Here is an 18,725-nt window from a genome sequence, read left to right on the forward strand (position 1 = left end):
AATTATTCGTTATTATTTCATCATATCTTTGATTTAGTAGCTCTTTACTTTTAGTAGATAAGTTTCCTCTTTTTGGAAAGGGATTTTAAGGTATTGTAGATTTTGGAGATATAATGTTTTTAAAATAAACTATTACATTAATACATAATTTTTAAGTTTGTACAATGATTAGATATTATTTCATAATATATTTTGGTTAGTCTGCTAGCTATTTACTTTTAGTTTAAAAGTGTCATCTTGTGGGACAGATTTTTTGAAACTTTAACTAGTATGGCATTGGAAATAAGTTTACGTTTGAACAATTATTTAACTTTATTTCTGCTCATATTTGATTTAATGTAGTAGCTCTTTACTTTTCTCTGAAAAACTTATTTTGTGGAAAGTTTTTTAATTAATAAAACATTTCATGGTAACGAAGTGTAAGTAAGGAGCGATCCAGCTCAATGGTATCCGAAACTCTAGAAAACGGAATTTTGATAGCAATAGATAGAAAATATCAAACTACACATCCCAAATCATAGGTTTCAGACACTACACACCTATGAAAGACTAAGAAATCTAACTCAGAAAAGCCCGAAATAGTAATTTACATATCCCAAATCATAAGTTTCAGACAGAATTCACCTACGAAATACTAAGAAACCTTAGCTCAGAAAAGTCTGAAATAGCCAACTACTCATCCCAAACTCGAAGTTTCAGACAACAAACACCTATGAGTGACTAAGAATCCTAGCTCTGACAAGTCCAAAAAGCAAACTATACCTCCCAAATCATAATTTTCTGAAAGAGCAAACATATGATAGGTTAAGAAATCTAGCTCAGAAAAGTCAAAAATAGCAAATTAACCATCCCAAATCATAGGTTTCAGTCGACATACACCTACGAATGGCTAAGGAATCCAGCTCAGAAAAGTCAAAAGAAGCGAACAACCAACAACAAAACAAAGATTTTACACAAACAAAACACATCAGAAAGACAAACAAATCATGGTATCAAAGGTCGGAAATAGCAAATTAAATATCCCAAATCATAGGTTTCATACAATACTCAACTAAGAAAGGCTAAGAAACCTAGATCAGAAAAGTCAAAAATAGCAAACTACTCATCCCAAAAAATATGTTACAGACAACAATTACAAAAGAAAGGCTAAGAAAACCAGCTCAGAAAAGTCAAAAGTAGGAATCCACCCATCCCAAATCATAGGTTTCATACAACACACATCTATGAAAGACTAAGAAATCCAGCTCAGAAAAGTCAAAAATAGCAAACTACATATCCCAAATCATCGGTTTCAGTCAACACACACCTATGAAAAACTAAGAAACGTAACTCAGAAAAGTCAAAAATAGCAAACTATTCATCCCAAACTATTGGTTTCAGTCAACATTCACCTACGAAATACTAGAAAACCTTAGCTCAGAAAAGCCTGAAATAGCAAACTATACATCCCAAATCAAAATATTCTTACAACGCATACCTATGAAAGGCTAAGAAATCCAGCTCAGAAAAGTCGAAAATAGCAAACTACACATCCCAAATCATAGGTTTCAGACACCACACACCTATGAAAGACTAAGAAATCCAACTCAGAAAAGTCCAAAAAGCAAACTACATATCCAAAATCATAAGTTTCACTCAACACACACCAACGAAAGGCTATGAAAACTAGCTCATAAAAGCCTGAAATAGCAAACTACTCATCCCAAAGTATTGGTTTCAGTCAACACACACCTACGAATGGCTAAGAAATCCTGCTCAGAAAAGCCTGAAGTAGCAAACTCCACATCCCAAATCATAGATTTCAGACAACTCACATCAACGAAAGACGGGTGCTCGGGGAGAGCCTTTGAGGGTCTGTGGGTCCCTTGAGGACCGGTGGTCCTTTGGGAGCTCGGGGGGACCTTTGGTGACCGGGGGTTGGGCTTGGGGGTCCGGGGAGGGCATGTGGGGGGCTGCGTGGGCGTTTGGGGGCCGGGGGGACATTGGGGGCCCGGTGGTGGGCCTTTGGGGCGCCGGTGGCCCTGTGGGAGCCCGGGGGACCTTTGAGGACCATGGGAGGGCATTTGGGGCAGTTGGGGGCCGGTGGAGGACCTTTGGGACCCCGTTGGTCCTTTGGGTGCTCGTTGGGCCTTTGGGGGCCCGGTGTTGGTGTTGGGGGGTATGGGGGGGCCTTTGGGGGCGCCGGTGGCCCTTTGGGAGCTTGGGGGGTCTTCGGGGATGGCATTGGGGGGTCGGGGGGGGACTGGGGGTGCCGGAGGGACCTTTGGGGACCGGTGGATGGCCTTTGGGGCGCCGGTGGCCCTTTGGGAGCTCGGGGGACATTTGGGGACCATGGGAGGGCATTTGGGGCAGTTGGGGACTGGTGGAGGACCTTTGGGACCCCGTTGGTCCTTTGGGAGCTCGATGAGCCTTTGGGGGGCCCGGAGATGGTCTTTGGGGGTCTGGGTGGGCCTTTGGGGGCGCCGGTGGCCCTTTGGGAGCTTGGGGGTTCTTTGAGGGTCCGGGGGGGACAGTTGGGGGCCTGGGGGACATTTGGGGAACCGGTGGAGAGCCTTTGGGAGCTTGGGGGGGGGGGGGCCTTTGAGGACCGGGGGCTTCCTTCGGGGTTGGGGTAGGAGGATTGGAACCCTTTGGGGTTGGGTTAGAGGACCTCACAACACTGTTCAAATGAAACTTGTGTATTATAACGACCACAGAGTTTCACCTTTAAATTCTCTTCTAAAATCTCTTCAAAAATCTTCTTTTAAAATGTCTCTATCTGTTTCGCCGAAATAGTTCCATAACCTGTCTAAAACGGTTTCGCCCAAATAATCCCTAAACGCAAATTCAGCGTGTTCCTTTGTTATTGGCATCTCTGTGTTAACGCATTTCAAATTAATATGAAACCTTCTCGCGCGCTAAAACAATTCATCGCTAAGATGTTTCTTGCCTAATTGTTTCCATGGCCTTTGGTTATTAATATCCTTTGGAGTTCGACCAGTAGAACTGTTCCCGAGGCAAAGACATTAATGATTTTGGATCTATTCCTGGAGAAATGTTTCTATGCGAAAATTTTTAAAGTCTGACAGATGATGTCATTGATTGATCGATCTGTCAAGAAAGGGAAAATTAATTTGTTGTTTCTAAGGGGAATTATTGATTCACGATAGGTGAATTGAGGTCGACAGCACAGGTGTTCTGACTCGTGACAGCATCACGTGGTTTATGGTTTTCTAAGTGAGAAAATTCCTGTTTTTTCATTCTCACTGAGAAAACCATAAACCACGTGGTCATGTTCGGAGTATAAGATAGCTCTCTACTTAAGCCAATCGATGTCTGTCAAGTATTTGTTGCAGTGCATGCTCTTGCACGTCTGTCGAATTGCTGGAAATAAGATTCTTCCTAGATGAAACACAAGGAAACTAGTCCTTTTGTTTTGCCTCGACCCTCTTCTTATATTGGATAATGTGTTTGACTGGTAAATGATTGTAGACAAATTGAATCACCTTCTTTGTAATTTTGCTTCAACATACACTTTCACCGAATTTAGACCAATTCCAGTCGTTAACTGAATGGTATGTTACCGACTGGCAACACTCCTTAATGTATATATATATATATATATATATATATATATATATATATTGCAAGAGACCTATTGAAGACGTGATTTGGGTTTCTATTTATTGAGGAGACTAAGTACTATCGTTTGGCCAGCTTTGATTGTCTTTAAACAACTAATCTTTTTTCCAAATAACTTTTTACTTCGACTAATTTGAAAAAAAAACTTAAAAAAGAATCGCATAAAATAAAATTAAAAAACAGGGGAGCCACCTCGCCCTTTACTCAGCCAACGCAAGCACGCTAACTCTTAATCTATTTTGGTTTTTCAAGAAAATGGCGCATAGCCTACCAGTTTAATAAATCGACAATGAGGTGCCAAGGATTTAAAAAGGAGCAGAGAAATTTTTGTTGAATCTACTCCACGAAAAACATTCTTGTCGTTCTTTCTTTCTTTCTTTTTTTTACCTGCAGCCTACTACCGTTAATTTATAATCACAGACTCCTAAAAGAGACAACTTTCAGCTTAACTAGACGGGGCTAGAAAGTTGGAGGAACAAATTTTGTGTATGAAAAAGCCAGTTAACCTTTGGTTTCGCAATATTTATCACTGCATATAACGTTACTAAACTGGAATGAATTTTCCATACCAAAATATTAGGTTTAATTTATTAACTAATTAAATAAAACAACATTTTTTTCAACTAAAAGTAAGGAGCAACATCAAACCTTAAAACGAACAGAAATGATTACATATATGAGGGGGGGGGGCCCCGCCTCAATACCTCGCTCTTCACACTAAATTTTTTTAGCATTAAAAAAAAATCTTCATATTGTCCTAAATAAATGACTATTGTATTTCACGAGTCGTTCTTAACGAATTGGGACAAAAAGTCAAACTTTAGCGTAAAGAGCGAGGTATTAAAGAGGGGGCAACATCCCTCATATAGGTAATAATTTCTGTACGTTTACAATAGTTTTAGGTTTTAATGTTGCTCCTTACTTTCAGTTGAAAAAACTTGCTTTTTTATTTAATTTTTGATCGTTTTTTTTTTATCCTGGGGAATCCGGCTCCCCGGGATAAATGCTCCCCGTGGAAAATACCCCCCAAACATAAAATTCAACCCCCCTCGAAAAATGTCTGTATAATTGTCCGAATAAAAAATACTTTACGTAAACAATCGGCAAACGTTACGACTTACATACCTTTCCCCAGGGGCTGTGGGGATTCAATTTATCTTCAAAAGCACAGTTACTGGACCTTTCAACTACGTTGAACCAAATGCCAATCTCAAAATTTTGAACTTTTGATTTCCGTTCAAATGAGCCCTGCCCCTATATATTATCGATAATTCGTTCCATGCGATCACCCCTGGGAAAATATACGCATCCGTTATTTTTCTCCTGACAAAAAATACAAAATTCCACACTTTTGCAGATGAGAACTTGCAACCTCTAAAGTAGGGTTCTCTGATACGCTGAATCTGACGTTGTGGTTTCGTTAAGATTCTTTGACTTTTACGGGGCGTTTCCCCTCTTTTTCGAAAATCACGCAACTTTTCTCAGGCTTGTAGCTTTTGACAAGTAATACTAAAATTAATGAATCTTATATATTTGGAATCAGCACAACAAGCCAATTCTTTTGATGTATCTATTGATATCAAAATTCCATTTTTCAGAGTTTCGGTTACTATTGAGCCGCTTCACTCCTTACATTTTATTGCCACAAATGTTTGTTTAGTAGAGTTCTGCCCAAAAAGTCGAAACTTTAAGTTTTTACAAATAGGAAAAAAATTACAATAAAAAGAATTGGCTTAGTTGACAGGGAAAAACACAGGTAAACAGTAAACAAATATGCATGAAGCGTGGAATGCCAAGACATGCACAATATTTCTGCGACTTTGATTAAGCTTCTCTTCGAGAAGAAACTAGAATGAAGCCTACAGAACTGAAAGTAATAAAAGCGGGCTCAAACTAGCATACTGATCATATTAACATTACTTCGGCATCTTTGGTGGATTTAAATGAAGTCTTTCAAGATGAAACTACAATAAAACAGTCTTAATTAAAAGCAATAAAAGCTGGTCCAAATTCAGAATCTGAAAATTAACGAATTCTCGCTGAATTGTTATTGTGCCTTATTTCTTTAAGAGCTATGAAGATGTTTGGATCAAACATACGTAAGTCCACATTTATTCATTTCACAGAGCATCGTTTCTCAATCTCGGAGGGTGGGGGTGGGGGGGGGGGTTGCACCCCCACCCTCCTTAGTGATTATAACCCTAATGGGTTATAATACCAAATCCCAAAGCCAAGAAGTTATGGTCAATCACGAAATACTTTGAACTTCAGTCCAAGGTTGTTAATTTTGTAAAATCTGAGCAAACAAGAACTTCAGCCTTGCATAAGTAATGACAAATCCAAATAAAAACGTTGCTATTTCACTTATTTTAGTGACTCTGAACCCCCCCCCCCTCGAAATGTTAGACTCTTTCCCAAAATGAAATTTCTGGGCATGTGAAACTTAATTAATGAGTACAAATCTACCCAACTCTGAAACAGGAGAGATCCACAACCTCCAACTCAAGAAGTAGCAGTCTATCACAAACATCAAATGCTTTTGAAGAATTTTCAGTTAGTAATTCAAAGATTCAAACTATGTGTACATAACAAATACAAAAATGCACTTGCAAAAATACATAAGCGCACACCAGTCAAACATATAATCGGGTTCAACCGCAAAACAGGTTATTAAGCTCAAATCTTACTCATTGGAGAGAGGGTCGTGAGGTAACCTTTAGCCTGCAAAACGGATTTATCAGCTTAAAATACAGACTTGCGTCTTGCAATCATTATTATATCGACCTTGTGTAATCAATTTCGGTAGCATTATTCGACTGAATGAAAAAAAGGATGACAGGTGTTGGACACATCTCTTGATTTGCCGATTTACTGTATTTTAAAAGTCACAAAGAAAAGAAAGTAAAAAATTGATTGATAAGAATCAAAATAAAGGCTACCTATTAAATGAGTAGATACCCTTTTTTCCTTTTAAACAGTTTACTAGCTGGTTGTAACACATTAGAAACTATAAGCCTTATTTCTTATCAGCTCAACGCTTGGTGCAGTTTTTCCGATGTCTTTTTTCTGCTGACTAACGTGAGGCTTGTCAACTGTCATATTTCGGGGCAGAGAAAAGAATAAATATATCAGCAAACAGTGACGAATGAACAACAAAATAGATTAGCTCCAAGATGAACGTATTAAATCAGTTCATTTGCCGTCTCAACATGATAAGTTCCTTTTTTTAACTTTGCCATTGGCTACTCTACCTTTTGCGCATAATGTTCTACACGAAAAGGATCAAATAACCAATATTTTTTTGGATGGTCATGTCAATTCTACAAAAATGGATTATGCTTGCCACAAGTCCACTTAAGAAAGACTCTGAATATACCGACCACGAAGGGTGGGAGCTTAATTTGCACACTAGGCAATTTTCACCAACCCTATAAGACTTAACAACACACTTATCAGTTGCACAATTGCACAAGTTCTCTCAACTCTCCTTCCACCTGGTAGAATTTACCATTAAGAGGCTTTCACACCACATACCTAATTTACTATGCTAAGGGCTTACATTACGTTAGATATAACTTTCGTACTTCAATAAGTCCTTTTCCACTACCATAATAAAAAACCATAAAACCATCATTTTCAGCATCTAAAATTGTTAATTATTCACCAATTTCGTTGCTGCTATATTGACTGTGAAATAACGTAAGATAAATTTATGCAACGTAAGTTTTGTGTAGAGTTTAAGCGTACTTGGCACTGCCTACGTTTACAGACAAAGTTTGCTCCATTAGATTACATACCATGGCGTAAAGTCTTAAGTTTTGCTAGCGTGAAAGGTTCTACGGCCTACTGTGAAAAAGCCTTCTGTCAACTGTAGTCTTCTACAATCCGCCCTTGTCCAAATAAACCGTTCCCAAAACACTGCAACATACTTACAGTCTAATCACTAATTTGTGACAATCTTGAATCTTTGATCACAGATTACTTCCTATTCCAAATTTTAATAGAAGACAACTTTACGCTTCATTTTTATAAGAAGGAAATTAAGTTTGTTTGAATAAGGGGACTTATGTTAACGACTCCTTGAAGAAGCTAATAGGCAAAAAATTATCTTTTTAAACAAGGATATTTTATTGAGGAAAATCTATTGCGCAAAAATACTAAGAGGCAAATACGAAAAATATAAAAATATTGAGAGCCGAATGAGGAAGAATTCATCTCTTTTTTTAATCACACCACTAATAGTTTTAGTTTTTGTTTTTTTAGGAACTCAAAACTTGTGCAGTGAAAAAAAAAACATATGTCCATTAAAATTTCAAAGTCTTGATTTTTTTTTTATTTAGATCCCACAATTAAAACTGTCATTTATTTTAATAATAGATAATTTGAGCTTTATTGTACAACACCTGCCTCACTTTAGTCTGAAGTATAGTCAGCCGAAGTGTGCACGTCCTGCCCATGACCCACCGAAAATACTGCCATGTACCATTTGTGGGGCCTCTGTCCCACGTTAGGAATCATGGCTTTAGAGGGTTCATACTTCCTTGCTTTTCGAGGGCGCTAAATTGCGAGTGCGAAATTCAAATTCGAACAGCTAAAAAAAAAAAAAAAAAAAAACAACTTCAAATATTGAATTCCAGAAGCTCAGTAACCTAAAGAAGCTACAACAGCACACTCGCTCATTAAACTGACTCTAAAAAGCCGTTAAAAATCAAATGTCTGGATCAACATTATTTCCCTCTACCTACAAAAAGCTTTAAATTAAGCTGACCACAGTATTTTAACTTGAAGAAGTCTAAATGAATTTCAGATCAATTATTTTTCTGTAAAAATTTTAGCTTCTTTTTTTTTCTAGTAGGCTGCAAATAGGTTAACATAAACACGTTTACTCTGCCAGTTTCCCTATCTGCTGTGGTGTTCCACAAGGTGCTCCTTCATGCCCACTTATGTTTCTGGTAATATTAACAACCTTGATAATGATTTCCCCAACCGATGGAAATTTTTGGACGATTTATGTATCCTGGAAATTTTCGACAATAATATAAAAAGGAACCCCCTTGAATTACTCGAGGCTGTGGCTGAGGTAGCCAGTAATTTAAGCATCAAAGTAACTTCTACCAAATCAAGTATTCTTTGCAAAAGTTATCTTAACTCTCACCCAGTCCTACCTTATACAGGGGCCTTTTCTTGTATTTTCATTTAAAAAGACTAAAAAAATGCCCCCTCCCCTAGATTTTGAAAACAAACCTTTTTGTTTGTCTTCATTTAGAAAAAAATGAAAAAATCCTCCCCTCCTCCTATATTTTGGTCAATTGCTGCCACTGATTTTATGCAAGTTAACCTGAGATGATTGTGTCTAGTATAAAGCTCATCAAGTTAACTAAACCTAGTCACTTTAGGTAAGATGTTCGCGCTTCTAATGTTCTATAGGTAGGATGTTCTAACCCTTAAGGAGAAAGAATTCTTCCCTCGCCCTCTACAAGCTCGTAAATAAGTTCGACTGCCCTTTTTTCCAAAAGAGAAAAGACTGATGTCTGTTGAAGTTTTGTAAAATCTGCGTTAGCTAATTGCCGGACCGAAAAAAGTTGCCCAAAATCTCTGAAAGGAATCATACGATTGGTTAATTCCCGTTAAACCGAGACCTCCCTATTTATTCCCCAACTATCACCGGCAACGAAGGGTATTAAAAAAGTTCGCTAGCATTTGCTACTGAGCTTCTCAATAGTTGATCTTCCTCCCTGGACACGTTAATACTTGATCAACTTAATATGGATTTCTCCCTCCTTACTTGTTCTCATTCTTCATTTCTGACCGGATTTTACTGCGTTTATGTCTTAAATCATTTTACACTACGTATAGTTTTTTACTTCTTTGTGTCGTTATTTAATTTCAGTAACTGAAGTTTTGCCTTTTTAATTTGTGTTTTATGTTTAAATTATTATCCTTTCTCCTCCTTTTTTATCCTTTTCCACCCTTACTGTATGTTTGTTTTATACATTGTTACCTCTCCTAATCTATTTTATCGTTCTGACGTATTTCTTTGAGTGTGTATTCTTGTCATAGATATAAATCTCCCTCCCCTCTCTCCTCTCTTATTACTTCGATTTCGCAACTATATCGTTTTGCAGTTTATGTTTAATTTCCGACACTTGTTTATTGCGCAATAAGCTTTAGTATTTCGACTGTGCCTTATTCTTTATAGATTTTAAACTTTATAACTAGTTCCATCAACATCATGTAATTTATTACATGATATTTCTCTACATGGTGCAGAGATTTCTCTACAAATTCTTTATTATGTTTTTTCTCTCTTGAACGTATTGATGCAATGATTGGTTTCATGTGTGATGTTTTTTCTTCTTTTTCAAGTGATTCATTCAAAAAACTTTTTCCACAAAATAAGTTTTTCAAAGAACAGTAAAGAACTCAATTAAACAAAAAATGTGCAAAAATAAAATCAAATAATCTACCAAGCGTGAAACTACCACAAATCCGCGTCGATAAATAAATGAAACCCAAAACGAACAGAAATTACAATAAATAACCGAGCCAAACTCAAAACGAGCAGAAATTAACATGAGTAGGGCTCAAAATCCCTATGCCAACCCAAGGCCAGAAGATAATTTGCACTTTACTGAAAAAATATAAATGTTTTCACTTTTATAACTTAAATAAATCAAATAATATTAGCATTTTGATTACTAAATATCAGTATATGTATATTAAACTGACAATGCACATTCATTTGTATTTTTTCAGTAAAGTGCAAATTTTGTAAAGTTTTGATTAAATTATTTGATTTGATTTTTGCTCATTTTTGTTTTAATGGAGTTCTTTACTTTTTTTGAAAAGGTTTTTTTAATTAATTTCTGTTCGTTTTATATTTATATAGTTTTTTTCAGGGATATAGAAAATAATTCTTTAAATCTTTTCTTTTTTTTTAAGAATTTATAGTTTGGCCTGCTATTTGTATGCTGGAGAAAATTTTCAGCAATTTTTAACAACATACACCCTTTTAAAAATATGGATACAAATAGTAGTGTTTAATTTAGTTTCATACCTCCTCTAGTTGACCTGGAATAGAAAACTTGATACCATTCGCAAAAAAAAAAATCTGTTTACTTTCTTTGATAGCTTGGATGCACTTGCGCTATTTTGATTTGGTTAAATTTTAAGAGCAGAAGTAACTCCGAAAGTTTGAACATAATACCCTCAGTCGTTCTTCGGATCATTCGAATGAGCCCTTTTAGAAGTTCTTAAGACAAATCCTTCGATACGAATTGCCCTGGTCTAAGTAGAATAAAAAAAAAAAATAATAATACATTGTACCCACATCGATCTTTACTATAAAAATGTCAAATCTTTCAATCACTTTCGACTATTAAAAAGGGGACTATCCCTTTCAATTTCCAATCGAATGAGCCCTTTTTGAGTTTCTACGACAACACTTTCTATTAACACCTTATATGCCCCAAGAGCATAAATTACAAACCTTTCCCTGAGGGCTGTCATCTTCAAAGACCTAATTTCCAGAGCTTTCAACTACTTTAAACAAAATGGCTATCCCAAAATTTTGATTGGATGTGTTTGGGGAAATGGTGGGCGTGAGAGGGGCGTTAGTTGCTCTCCCATCCCTTTCAACTATTAGAAAAGGCACTAGTCCTTTCAATTTCCAATCGAATGAGCCCTTTTGAAGTTTCTACGACAAGGCTTTGAATAAAAACATTACATGCCCCCAGGGCATAAGTTACAACCCTTTCCCGGGGGGGGGGGTCATCCTCAAAGTTCTAATTTCCAGAACTTTCAACTACGTTGAAGAAAATTGCTATCTCAAAATTTTGATTGGATGTCTTCGGAGAAAAGGTGAACGTGAGAGGGGGGTTAGTAGCCCTCCAATCACTTCCGATTATTTAAAAGGGCACTAGCCCTTTCAATTTCCAATCGAATGAGCCCTTTTTGAAGTTTCTACTACAACGCTTTCTATATAAACCTTATATGCCCCAGGGAATAACTTAAAATCCTTGCCATGAGGGCCGTAGAGGGGATTCTAACCCTCGAAGACATACTTTTCGAACCTTCCATCTACGTTGAACAAAATGGCTATCTAAAAATTTTTATTTGATGGGTTTGGGAAATGGTGGGTGTAAGAGGGGGGTTAGTTGTCCTCGAATCAGTTTTGACTATTAAAAAGGGCACTAGTCGTTTCAATTTCAAACCGAATGATTCCTTTTTGAAGTTTCTACGACAATACTTTCTATAAGAAAACCTTATATGCCCCCAGGGCATAAATTACAACCATTGCCGTGAGAGCGGTGGGGGGACTGTCATCCTCAAAAACATAATTTCGAGACTTTTTAACTACATCAAACAAAATGGATCTCTCAAAATTTTGATTGGATGTCTTAGGGGAAATGGTAGGTGTGAGAGGGGTGTTAGTTATCCTCCAATCACTTTCGACTATTAAAAAGGGCAAATGCCCTTCTAATTTCCAATCGAATGAGCCCTTTTGGAAGTTTCTACAACATTACCATCTATAAAAACCTTATATGCACCCAGGGCATTAATTACAACCCTTGCCCCGAGGGCTCTGAGTGGGTTATCATCATCGAAGATCTAGTTACTAAAACTTTCAACTACCTTGAACAAAATGGCTATCTAAAAATTTTGATTGGATGTGTTTGGGGAAAAGGTGGGTGTACGAGGGGAGGGGGTTAGTTGCCCACAAATCACTTTTGACTATTAAAAAGGGCACTAGCCCTTTGAATTTTCAATCGAATGAGCCCTTTTTCAAGTTTCAACGAAAAAGCTTCCAATAAAACCTTATATGCCCCGAGGGCATAACTTACAACCCTTACCCTGAGGGCTGTAGGGGAGTGTCATCCTCAAAGATATAACTTCTGAATCTTTCAACTACTTTGAACAAAACTGCTGTCCCAAAATTTGGTTCGATATGTTTGGATAAATGGTGGCCGTGGAAGGGGTGTTTTATGCCTTACAAACACTTTCGACTATTAATAAAGGTAATACCCTTTTAAATTTCTAATCGAACGAGACTTTTCTGTAGTTTCTACGACAACGGTTTCTATAAAAAAAATTATATGCCCCCCGGGCATAACTCACAACCCTTGCCCTGAGGGCTATGGGTGGGGGGATTGTCATCGTCAAAGACCTAATTTTTAGAACTTTCAACTACTTTGAACAAAATGGCTATCTCAAAATTTTGATTGGAAGTGTTTGGGGAAAAGGTGGGCGTGAGAGGGGGGCGTGTTGCCCTCCAATCGCTTACGACTATTAAAAAGGGCACTAGCCCTTTGAATTTCCAATCGAACGAGCCTTTTATGAAGTTTGTACGACAACGCTTTCTATAAAAACAAAACCTTATATGCCCCCTGGGCATAAATTATAGACCTTGCCCTGAGGGATTTAGGGAGAGTGTCATCCTCAGAAACATAATTTCCAGACTTTTTAACTATGCCGAACAAAATGGCTGTCTCAAATTCTTGATTGAATGTATTTGGGGAAATGGTGGGCGTGGAAAGAGTGTTAGTTGCATTCAAATCACTTTCGACTATTAGAAGGGGCACAAGCCACTCCAATTTCCAATCGAATGAGCCTTTTTCGAAGTTTCTACGACAACTCCTTCGATACGAAGTGCCCTGGTCTAAGACCAAGAAAAAAAAATATATATATTATGCCAACATCGTTCTTTACCTAGGCAGCCTATCTAGCGCAACTTCAGCAGTTTTGCTAGTGATAATCAATTTAAAAAGAATTTCTTAGCATTTTAAAATTAGTACATTTATAAGCCTATAATGTATAGGTATCATAGGCAGCGCGCTAGCGCTTCCTAAGTAAAAAAAGATGTGGGAACAATGTGTTGTTGTTTTGTTTTTTTTTCTCCATACCCGGGCACTTCGTATCGAAGGAGTTGTCATAGAAAGTTCGAAAAGGGCTCATTCGATTGGAAACTGGAGTGGCTAGAAAGTGATTGGATGGCAACTAGCCCCCCCCCCCCCCGACGCGCATCACTCCCCCAAACACATCCAATCAAAATTTTAAGATAGCTATTTTGTTCAGCATAGTTGATTTCCATATAGAAAATATCTTTTTGAGGAAGACACTCCCCCACAACCCTCAGGGCAAGGGTTTTAAGTTATGCCCTGGGGGCATATAAGGTTTTTATAGAAGGCGTTGTCGTAGAAACTTCAAAAAAGGCTCATTCGATTGGAAATTCAAAAGGCTAGTGCCCGTTTTAATAGTCGAAAATGATTGAAGGGCAACTATCCCCCCCCCCCACGCCAATCATTCCCCCAAACACATCCAATCAAAATTTTGAAATATCCATTTTGTCCAGCGTAGTTGATTTCCAGATAGAAAATGTGTCTTTGAGGAGAACACTTCTCTACAACCCTCGGGGCAAGGGTTTTAAGTTATGCCCTGTGGTATATAAGGTTTTTATAGAAGGCGTTGTCGTAGAAACTTCAAGAAACGTTCATTCGATTTGAAATTCAAAGGGCTAGTACCCTTTTCTAACAGTCGAAAGTGATTGGAGGGCAACTAGCCCCTCCCCACGCCCATCATTCCCCCACACACCTCCACTCAAAATTTTGAGATAGCCATTTTGTTCAGTGTAGTTGATTTCCAGATAGAAAATATATTTTTGTGGAGGAAACTCCCCCACAGCTCTCAGGGCAAGGGTTTTAAGTTATACCCTGGGGGTATCTAAGGTTTTTATAGAAGGCATTGTCGTAGAAACTTCAAACAGTCTCATTAAATTTGAAATTCAATGGGCTAGTACCATTTTTAATAGTCGAAAGTGATTGCAGGGCAACTAGCCCCCCCCCCCCACACGCATCATTCCCCCAAACACATCCAATCAAAATTTTTAGATAGCCATTTCGTTCAGCATAGTTGATTTCCAGATATAAAATATGTTTTTGAGGAGGACACTCCCCCACAACCCTCAGGGCAAGGGTTGTGTGTTATTCCCTGGGGGCATATGAGGTTTTATAGAAGGCGTTGTCGTAGAAACTTTAAAACAGGCTCATTCGATTGGAAATTCAAAGGGCTAGCACCCTTTTTAATAGTCGAAAGTGATTGGAGGGCAACTAGCCCCCTCCCCCACGCCCATCATTCCCCCAAAGACAATCCAATCAAAATTTTGAGATAGCCATTTTGTTCAGCGTAGTTGATTTCCAGATAGAAAATTTGTTTTTGAGGTGGACACTCCCCCCCACCCTCAGGGCAAGGGTTTTAAGTTATGCCTGTTATAGAAGGCGTTGTCGTAGAAACTACAAAACAGCCTCATTCGATTGGAAATTCAAAGGGATAGTACCCTTTTTAATAGTCGAAAGTGATTTGAGTGCAACAAGCCCCCCCCCCCTCAAGCCCTTGATTCCCCCAAACACATCCACTCAAAATTTTGAGATAGCCATTTTGTTCAGCTTAGTTGATTTCCAGATAGAAAATATTTTTTTGAGGAGGAAACTCCCCCACATCCCTCAGGGCAAGGGTTTTAAATTATGTCCTTGGGGTATATAAGGTTTTTAAAGAAGGCGTTGTCGTAGAAACTTCAATAAAAGATCATTCGACTGGAAATTCAAAGGACTAGCGCCCTTTTTAATAATCGAAAGTGATTGGAGGGCAACTAGCCCCCCTCCACACCCATCATTCCCCCAAACACATCCAATAAAAATTTTGAGATAGAAATTTTGTTCAGGGTAGTTGACTTCCAGAGAGAAAACACATTTTTAAGGAGGACACTCCCCACAACCCTCAGGGCAAGGATTATAAGTTATGCCCTGGGGGCATATAAGGTTTTTATTGAAATGTTTGTCGTAGAAACATGAAAAAGGGCTCAGTCGATTTGATATTCAAAGGACTAGTACCCTTTTTAATAGTCAAAAGTGATTTGAGGGCAACTCTCTCGCCCACCTTTTCCCAAAACACATCCAATCAAAATTTTTAGATAGCCAATTTATTCAACGTAGTTAAAAGTTTTGGAAATTAGGTCTTTAAGGATGACGACCCCTCCCTCACAGCCCTCAGGGCAGGGGTTGTAAGTTATGCCCTAGGGGCATATAAAGTTTTTATTGAAAGCGTTGTCGTAGAAACTTCAAAAGGGCTCATTCAATTGGAAATTGAAAGGGCTAGTGCCTTTTTTAGTAGTTGAAAGTGATTGGATAGCGACTAACGCCCCTCTCACGCCCACCATTTTCCAAAACATATCCAATCAAAATTTTGAGATATCCTTTTTGTTCAACGTAGTTGAAAGTTCTGTAAATTAGGTCTTTCAGGATGATAAACCCCTCAGTGCAAGGGTTGTATGTTATGCCCTGGGGGCATATAAGGTATATATGGAAATTTGTTTTATATGATTTATAGAATATATTTTAGTCTTTCTAATATCAAAGTTTTATATGTTTAAAAACTAAATATTGACCTAAGATGAAATCGAAATGCACTATTTTAATTCTAATTCCCAATAAGGTATCTCAACAGTAACCCAAGAACGACTGAGGGTATTATGTTCAAACCACAGTTTATAGAATTATCCAGTAAGTTTATCGCAGAACATTTCTGGTCTTCATTCTCGGTACGAACAAAAAGCTCCTCCCACTTATTTCTACATTAGCGGGTTAGTCTGTTTCCGTCAATCAATGAAAAATGGTTACACAGTGCATTATTCGTAATAGCGGGTTTCCACTTCTTTCATGTCCAAGAGAAATCTGACTTGTCTACCCGTGAAAAGATCTAATGCCGCTTATGTTTATATCTGCAAAAACGTTCTCTGGAGCACTCGCACCTTGGTCCAGGTTTTTATAATGGGTGAGATAGGGTATGATCATACTGCTAAGTATATAAACTGTGCTTCAAACGTTCGGGGCTACTTCTGCTCTTAAAATTTCACCAAATCCAAATAGCGTAAGTGTATCCAAGCTATCAAAGAAAGTAAACAGATTTTTTTGCGAATGGTATCAAGTTTTCCATTACAGGTCAAATAGAGGAGTTGCGAAACTAAATTAAACAGTACTATTTGTGTCCAGATTTTTAAAAGGGTGTATGCTGTTAAAAATTGCTGAAAATTTTTCTCTGGCATAAGAATAGCAGGCCAAACTATAAAGTCTTAAAAAACGAAAAGATTTAAAGTATTATTTTCTTTTTCCCTGAAAAGACAATATCAATATAAAACGAACAGAAACTAAATAAAAAAAATTTTCCCACAAAATAAGTTTTTCAAAGAAAAGTAAAGAACTCCATTAAACAAAAATTGAGCAAAAATAAAATCAAATAATCTACCAAGCGTGAAACTACCACAAATCAGCATTTATAAATAAATGAAACCCAAAACGAACAGAAATTACAATAATTAACCGAGTCAAACTCAAAACAAGCAGAAATTAACATAATTTGGGTTTAAAACCCCTCTGCCTTCCCAAGGCCATAACATAATTTGCGCTTCACTGGAAAAATACAAATGAGTGTGCATTGTCAGTGTAATATACATATACTGATATTTAGCAATCAAAATGTTGATATTATTTGATTTATTAAAGTTATATAAGTAAAAACATTTATGTCTTTTAAGTTAAGTGCAAATTTTGTTCTGGCCTTGGGAAGGCATAGGCCAACTTATGTTAATATGACAATGCACATTCATTTGTATTTTTTCAGTAAAGTGCAAACTATGTTCTGGCCTTGGGAAGGAATAGGGATTTTGAGCCATACTAATGTTAATTTCTGCTCGTTTTGAATTTGACTCGGTTATTTATTGTAATTTCTGTTCGTTTTGGATTTCATTTATTTATCGATGCTGATTTGTGGTAGTTTCACGCTTGGTATATTATTTGATTTTAGTTTTGCTCATTTTTTGTTTAATGGAGTTCTTTACTTTTCTTTGAAAAACTTATTTTGTGGAAATTTTTTTTTAATTAATGACTTAAAAATGAACATGTCTTTAATATGTAATTGTTTTTCTTTATAATATAAACTTACCGCAGGTATTTAAGCAAATAAGGAGTGTCTCCAAGAAGTGCAAAGAAATAGAATGAGTATCTAATAATCTCTGTAATGGACCAAGCTATGAGTATTAGAGGGAGTCCAATTGAAGATTTGCTAGCATGGCAATAATGGAGCCCAATCCAGACAACAAACACTCTGGAAAACACTTGGGGTAGGACAACTCCAGTCTTTGTCGATACCATACCAAACAGCGAATGCAAAATCTAAAAAATATCATAATCAAATAGGCGTCATAAGAGTGCCGCTGAGAAAATTGACCATTAATAATAGAATAATAGGTAGATGAATTCAGTCCCTGACTTCTATCAGAAATCCGGGATCAGTTTATCTTGTAATTAATTAAAAAAAAAAAATTCACAAGACAAGTTTTTCAAAGAAAACTAAAGAGCTCCATTTAGCCAAGAATGAGCAAAAATAAAGTCTAATAATTTTCCAAGCGCAAAACTAACACAAATCACTATCAATAAATAAATAAAACTGAAAACGAACAGGAATTACAATAAATAGCCGAGTGAAACTCAAAACGAGAAAAAATTTACATGAATAGGGCTGATAACCCCCATTCCTTCTCAAGACCAGAACACAATTTGTGCTTTGCTGAAAAAAAAATTACAACAACAAACAAATGACCGTGGATTGTCAGTTTAATTGACATATACTGACATTTCTTCCTTAAGGTTTTGATAATTTTTCATTTATGAAAGTAAGAAAGGTGAAAACATTTCAAACGTACATTGTTTGGTTTAATGGAAATGTATCTTGGAGCTCTTTACCTTTCTTTGAAAAACTTGTTTTGTGGAAAAAGATTTTTAAATTAATTTCTGTTTGTTCTTTATTGACATAGTCTTTTTCATGGACAAAATAATATCATATATCTTTTCATTAATTTTTTTTTTTTTTTATTAGAATCCAAAGTATGGGTTGCTAAATTGTATGTTGGAGAAAATTTTTCAAGAATTTTAAATCCTGACCCAAACAGTATTTTTTAATTTAATTTTATACCTTCTGAAGTTGACGTGAAAAATAAAACTTAATATCATTCCCGAAAGATTCTTTCTATGCTCTTTGACAACCTGGATACACTT

The 18,725-nt window shown here is 36.9% G+C and overlaps 2 protein-coding genes across 2 annotated transcripts in view; one reads left to right on the forward strand and one right to left on the reverse strand.

Moving 5' to 3' along the window:
- Nucleotides 1-18,725, forward strand: part of Git (ARF GTPase-activating protein GIT1) — a 497,129-nt gene that overhangs the window by 357,730 nt on the left and 120,674 nt on the right. The window lies entirely within an intron of this gene.
- Nucleotides 17,610-18,725, reverse strand: part of LOC148952195 (very-long-chain (3R)-3-hydroxyacyl-CoA dehydratase hpo-8-like) — a 37,804-nt gene continuing 36,688 nt past the window's right edge. The window contains exon 3 of the mRNA XM_089089150.1: nt 17,610-17,843. Within this exon, the coding sequence (XP_088945276.1) occupies nt 17,610-17,843 (234 nt within the window). The remainder of the gene's footprint in view (nt 17,844-18,725) is intronic.

The sequence above is a fragment of the Artemia sp. Qi Xiang Cuo genome, chromosome 5, assembly GCF_049724085.1.
Source record: "Artemia sp. Qi Xiang Cuo chromosome 5, ASM4972408v1, whole genome shotgun sequence".
NCBI classification, from domain to species: domain Eukaryota; kingdom Metazoa; phylum Arthropoda; class Branchiopoda; order Anostraca; family Artemiidae; genus Artemia; species Artemia sp. Qi Xiang Cuo.